Source organism: Rhincodon typus, chromosome 7 (assembly GCF_021869965.1).
Source record: "Rhincodon typus isolate 14 chromosome 7, sRhiTyp1.1, whole genome shotgun sequence".
Lineage (NCBI taxonomy): Eukaryota > Metazoa > Chordata > Chondrichthyes > Orectolobiformes > Rhincodontidae > Rhincodon > Rhincodon typus.
In genome coordinates this window covers 2604960-2611784 of record NC_063338.1, presented here as the reverse complement: position 1 = coordinate 2611784, position 6825 = coordinate 2604960, and the positions used below count along the sequence as shown (strand labels likewise).

The 6825-nt window shown below is 45.4% G+C and overlaps 1 protein-coding gene across 1 annotated transcript in view; it reads left to right on the top strand.

The window, feature by feature from the left end:
- The first annotated feature begins 1959 nt into the window (after nt 1–1959).
- The window catches only part of LOC125483463 (transient receptor potential cation channel subfamily M member 2-like), a 37910-nt gene continuing 33044 nt past the window's right edge, over nt 1960–6825 (top strand). The window contains exons 1-3 of the mRNA XM_048598666.1: nt 1960–1992; nt 4265–4436; nt 6397–6577. Of these exons, the coding sequence (XP_048454623.1) occupies nt 1960–1992; nt 4265–4436; nt 6397–6577 (386 nt within the window). The remainder of the gene's footprint in view (nt 1993–4264; nt 4437–6396; nt 6578–6825) is intronic.

The following is a 6825-nucleotide window of genomic DNA, read 5'->3' as shown; positions in this document are numbered from 1 at the left end:
TGGGAAGCTGGGAAATTAATGGAGGGATGGGGGAAGGTAGGTGGGATAGTGATAGATGGATGCAGGTAGGGGGTAGTGGAGATTGGTCAGTGGGAAGGGTGGGGCAGATGGGTGGGAAAGAAGATGGACATGTTGTTTCAGGTCAAGGAGGTGGGGATGAGAGGGAGAGTTGGACATGGGATGAGGCCGAGTGTGAGAAGATTTTGAAACTGGTGAATTCTATGTTGAGACCATCGGATTGTAAGGTCCCGAGGCGGAATATGAGGTGTTGTTCCTCCAGTTTGTATGTGGCATCATTGTGACACTGGAGGCAGCCCAGGATGGACATGTCACCAAGTGAGTGGGAGGGGGAGTTAAAATGGTTGGCAAGCGGAAGTTGTTGTTGTGTATAGCATATAGAGGGCAGATGCTCCGCAATCAGTCTCTGAGCCTGCGCTTGGTCTCACCGATGTAGAGACCACCACATTGGGAGCGACGGATACAGTAGACCAGGTTGGAGGATGTACAGAAAAATTGTTTGGATCCTTGGACAAAAGTAAGAGGGAAGGTGTAGGGACAGGTGTAGCACCTCCTGTGGTTGCAGGGAAAGGTGTCAGGTATGGGACTGTGGAGCAGATCAGGGGGTTGCACAGTGAGCGATCCCTACAAAAGGCAGATGGGGTGGGGAGGGAAATATCTCTTTGGTGGTAGGGTCGAATTGCAGGTGGCAGAAGTGGCCGAGGATGATGTGCTGGATGCGAAGATTGGTGGGGTGGTATGTGAGGACCAGGGGAATATGGTCCTTTTTTTTGTTGTGGGGAGCGGGTTTGAGGGCAGAAGTGTAGAAAATGCAAGAGATGCGGTTGAGGGCATTATGAATCAATGGAGGGGGGAAGTTGCAGTCCTTGAAGTAGGAGGACATCTGGGATGTCCGGGAGTAGAACACTCTATCTTGGGAGCAGATGCAGTGGGGGTGGAGGTATTGGGAGTAAGTAATTGCATTCTTGCAGAAGCATGGGTGACAGCAGTTGTAGTCAATGTAACAGTGGGGGTTGGTGGGTTTGAAATAGATGTCGGTGCTGAGATGGTTACCAGAGATGGAGACAGAGAGGGCCAGGAAAGGGAGGGAGGTGTCAGACGTGGTCTAGGTGAATTTCAGGTTGGGGTAAAAGGTGTTAGTAAAGTTAATGAACTGTTCAAGCTCCTCATGGGAGCAGAAGCCGATACAGTCATCAAAGTAGAGGAGGAAGAGGTGACGAATGGTGCCAGTGTAACAATGGAAGAGGGACTGTTCCACATATCCTACAGAGATGCAGGCATAGCTTGGACCCATACAGATGCCCATAGCCACCCCTTTAGTTACTTAGTTATTAAAATTCTCTGACTTATCAATACAGCTGAAGTAAAGATAAATGGGTTTCCTTAGGTTGAAAGTGGTGTTTGACTGCAGGGAACAGAGACATCATTCCTGAGCTGGTGAAGATCTGCTCACTTCTCCATGCACCTTATTGCCAGTCCAAAACTGTTCAGTCACGTGAGAACCCATCACACGGTTGTTAGCTGGCAAAATCATCAATAACTGATCACTAGTCTATAGACCAATTGACTTCTTGTTGCCAACCTGAACTCCATTTGAGTACAGAAGCCTTAGGCACCAGTTAGCTTCAATTCCTGCTTGTTCAAGTAGTTGTTTAAACATCGCTTGCCATAAGGGTCCAGTGACTTGCTTTTCAAAACATGCAGCAATCCTTTACAATATTGTTTTGAAGACAGTTCTTTCTCATTTCAGTCCATAATTTTAAAAAGCACAAAGAGAAAAACGTATGCTCTTTGCAGAGCCTAAGCCTGTATATTGTCCAGGTCTTGTGGTATTTGGATACAGACTGTTTCTGTATCTGAGGAGTTGAAAATAATGCTGAACATTGTGCAATCAGCAGCAAATATCCCATTTCTGACCTCAGGATGGAGGGAAGGTCATTGATGGAGCTGCTGTTAAAGGATGAAAGAAAGGAGGTAAGAGATTGACAGAAAAAAAGAGAAGAGGAAAAAAGAATGGGAAGAATGACAGAATGAACAGAAAGAGGGAAGGAATGAGGGAATTCAAAGAAAAGAGCAAAAGAGATGAATTTATAAGACAAGGAAATGAGATAGAGTTCAAGGTGACACGGTGGCTCAGTGGTTAGCACTGCTACCTCACAGTGCCAGGGACCTGGGTTCAATTCCACCCTTGGGACTGGGACAGTTCCACCCTCCATGACTGTCTGCATGGAGTTTGCACATTCTCCCTGTGTCTGCATGGGTTTCCTCTGGGTGCTCTGGTTTCTTCCCACAGTCCAAAGATGTGCGGGTTAGGTGATGAGATAGTAGGAACTGCAGATGCTGGAGAATCTGAGATAACAAGGTATAGAGCTGGATGAACACAGCAGGCCAAGCAGCATCAGTGAAGAAGGGTCTAGGCCCGAAATGTCAGCTTTCCTGCTCCTCTAATGCTGCTTGGCCTGCTGTGTTCATCCAGCTCTACACCTTGTTATCTGCAGGCTGGGTGGATTGGCCATGCTAGATTGTCTATAGTGTTCAGGGACATGTAGCTTAGGTGGATTGTAAAGGAATGGGTCTGGATGGGATGCTCCAAAGGTTGGTGCGGACTTGTTGGCCAAAGGGCTTGTTTCCACACCGTAGGGATTCTATATATGTCTAAAAGGAAGGAGGAAAAAGTGAACTAAGGTAGGGCAAATGAAAGAATTCAGATCTGACATGCATAGACCAATGCAAATAATGTTAGAAGTCCCATTAATATTTCCTATTTGCTGCATAGTGTACATTGTGTGTTTAAACTGTAGGGCTCCATATCCCTCGACCTCTTGCTCTGACTGTTGGATTATGTGTTCCGTGCGACCCCTGTGTCATGGATGGATCATTAAATTGAATAATTTATTGTCATTTGTATTCAACGTAAAAATACAGTGAAAAGTGTGTACCTTTGGCATACATACATGGTGCCATTCACATTAACTTAGAATAAGATAAGAAAAAAGAGATAATTTAAGAGAGTCCAACTTTCCCTTCCACTGCCGCAGTCCCACTCAGGGCTTTCCAGCCCTCACTATGCATCTGCCAGAGTCCCGCTCTGGGCTGCCTCACTGGCCCACTCTTGGCTGATTCACCAGCTTGCTCTCACCATCACTGCCTCACTGGCCTGACCTTGCCACCGCTGCCTTACCGGCCCGCTCTCTCCAGCCCACTCTTGATTTGCCACCGGTCACTCCGGCTCACACTCGATCCACTGTCGCTGTAGGACACAACCCACATGTTTATCTCGCGCCACATGGCTCCCAGTCGTGACCCAGCTCCTTCCCAACTCTTTAGGTAGGTAGTTAAAAGGGGTGGGGGAGTGTTTAAAATTACTACAGAGGGAGAGCAAAGAAGGGAGAAAAAAAAGGAACGACAAAGAAAGAAAGAGAAAGAGAACTGGTGAGCAGAGTGGAGCTCTGAATGGAGTAACTTACCCTGCTGCCATCTTGCCAGAAGTAAAGGTTCAGGCTGATTGTATTGCTCACTAAAGTGTTTCTGCGAAGGAACTGACTCCTTCAGAACAGTAGAGGTGCAGCAGGGCTACAACTGGTGCTGCAGGATTACAACTGGTGCCCTTTTCACAGAAAGGTACGTGTGGGTTCCCTGCATCCTCTTCCAGTGAAGGTGTGTAGTGCTCTGACTGATCCACATTGTGAAAGGTCCGGTTCTTGGACATGGCATTAGTGCTTGTCTTGAAGGAATGGTAGACGATGAAAAGTGAAATACCTCCACAGAGGCCAGTATCCCATCACCAAGCCATCCTTTATTTTCATTTGGAGAGTCCTTGACACTGATCCAGCTTCCTCAGACCCAGCTGTCAGAATGAACAAAACCTCTGACACTCCTGTTTACTTATGTCAGCCAGGGTTCCCTGTTTGGACCAGATTAACGTCCCCAATCAGAGAGCTCATATTCTCTGAGGTCCACCTGGTTGACCTCGTAACAATCACTACAAAAGGAAAGCTAGGCTTGTCTACTGTCTCCTGGAGGATTCTGACTCCGTGAATGTTTCACCCACTTAGCGTGCTCTGGACAGCTATTCCTCACAGGAAATCTGATTCTTTCACCAAGGTGACATGTTGCACTGAATGTGTGTTAATCCAAACTGTCAGCTAACAATCTTTTCAGCCACTTCAGAGGTTGTTTAATGCTTCAGTGCACTGCTTAATGTCACTCCCCAAAGAACCCCCTCCTGTTTTTTTCTCTGCTACAGATGAAGGATATCTTCTTCTTCCTGTTTCTGCTGGTACTGGCAATCGTGGCATATGGTGTGGCCAAACAGGGTATTCTCATCCGCAATGAGCAGCGGTTGGACTGGATTTTCCAGGGGGTGCTGTACCAGCCGTACCGAATGATATTTGGCGAAATCCCGACTGATATCAGTTGTAAGTTCACCTTCCCATCAGATGTCTGAAATCATCAGAGTTGAGGAAAACCCTGCCCAAAAGTGTTTTACAGCAGATGACTTTTCAGGGACTGTTCAATGTTATAGTGCAGGGAACAGGACAGCCATTTTGAGCACAGCAAAATCCCATAGGTAACCACTTATGGCATCATCAGCACTGAAAACAATGGTGCCATTCTGTGGCCTTCACAAGGCAGCAAACAGTAATGAAACTCCCAGTCCTATTACCCACTGGCATGAACCGTCCAGTATCCAATAGACTTTTGTATGATGCACTGGTAGGTGTCTTGTGCCTGTGGTGGTATCTACCCATTGGCAATCTATACACTTGGAAGAGCAGGTTCTGCTCTAGGATGCTGTGATGCAGTGATTATTACACTAAATTGATAATGCAAAGAACATGGAACTTTGAGGATATGTCAACAGTTTGTTTTAAACAGGCAATGAAGAGTGAAGATCAGTAAAGGAGACTGTGAAGTTGTCAGAAGTTGACATAAGTTGTGACACCAATTACACACCAATTTGTGTGATTCTTTTAACTCTTTTATAAGACAGTCAGTACCTAAAAGACTAACTTAAGATCATTGGATAAGCCATATCCGTAAAAATATAAAAGACTGGCCTTGGAGGATCTAACCAGTATGCCTAGTGCAGTAGCTGAGTTCAGTTCATGTTTTTCCAATGCTAGGTCCATGATACTAACAATAATCTTGTGTTGCAGTGGTAGTATCCCTCCCTCTGAGCTAGAAATCCTGAGTTCAAATCCCACCTGTGCCAGACGTGTGTAGTAACATCTCTGAACAGATTTGAAAAAGAGCAGCGCTTACCATGAAGCTTACTCTTATGTTAAGGCTAATGTCTCTCAAGAGATAATCATATATCTCAAATGTAATGTCTGAACACTTGAATAATGTGTAATAAATCTTAACTGTTTTTCAAGATTGAGAATATCTCCTAGATAGGAAACAAAGTTAATAGTTAATACATATTTCTCAGGCTGGAGGAAGGCTTGTAGTAGAGATCCCCACAGAGCAGAAGAGCTGGGAGATTATGGTGAATTTATATAAAACACTGGTTAGACGTCAGCTGGAGTATTCTGTAAAGTTCTGGATGCCACATTATAGGATGAACGTGAAGACACTGGACAGAGTCCAGAGGAGATTTACAAGAACGGTTCCAGTGATGAGACATTTGATTTGTGAGGATAGATTGGAGAGTTGGGACTGTTCTTGACGAGGAGAAGTTGATCCCAAAATCATGAGAGACTGGACAGAATGGATAGGGAGAAAATGTTCTCACTTGTAAAAGTATCAAAAACCCGAAGGCATGAATTTAAAGTGCTTTTCCAAGATAAGTGAATTAGAGGCAAGAAAAAGCAGTTTCATCCAATGACTAGTTACAGTCCGGAATACACTGCCTGGAAATGTGGTGGAGGTAGGTTCCATTGAAGCATACAAAAGGGGCATTGGATGATTGTTTAAATAGATGCAATGTGCAGGGGATTGAGAAAAGACAGGAGGTCGGCGCTAAGTCTAAATGCACAGACCTCAGTGCAGACACAATGAGTTGAATGGCCTCCTCCAGCAGAGTAACAATTAGGATTGGTTGCAGTGAGTCTACCAAGGTGTCTCAGATGGTTTAACCGTACTATGCCAGAGATGGCGATAATGATGTGGATTCTGACCATTGTATTGGGCAGGGCAGCCCTGGGATCTGACATTATAATAGTCATGGTCCCCTGAAATGGTCTAGAGAAAGCCACTCAAATGTATTATGGAGATGCTGCAAAGAATAAGTCCCAGCTCACCAGCGCAGGATGGACGATACCCAAAGTCAAAGAATCTATTTTATACAACAAAATTGTTGCTTCAGATGTACTCCGGTCATTTGTTTGTAAATGCCTCAGTTCAAATGATGAATGTCTTCTCTTACCATTGAAGATTCAGGTTTTGATCTAAGCCAGTGCACGGTGAACGGCAGTGACCCCTACAAGCCTATGTGTCCTGAGCATGACAGTGAGAACACTCCCAACTTCCCAGAGTGGTTAACCACCATCCTGCTATGTCTGTACCTGCTTTTCAGCAACATTCTCCTGCTCAATCTTTTAATTGCAATGTTCAAGTAAGTGATAAAAATATTAAAAGAGTAAGTTAATTACTAGAGACAACAAGGTGCAGGGCTGGATGAACACAGCAGGCCAAGCAGCATCATAGGAGCAGAGAGGCTGACGTTTCGGGCCTAGACCCTTCATCAGAAAAGGGGGAGGGGAAGGGGGTTTTGAAATAAATAGGGAGAGAGTGGGAGGCGGATAGAAGAGGGATAGAGGAGAGGATAGGTGGAGAGGAAACAAACAGGTCGAAGAGGCGGGG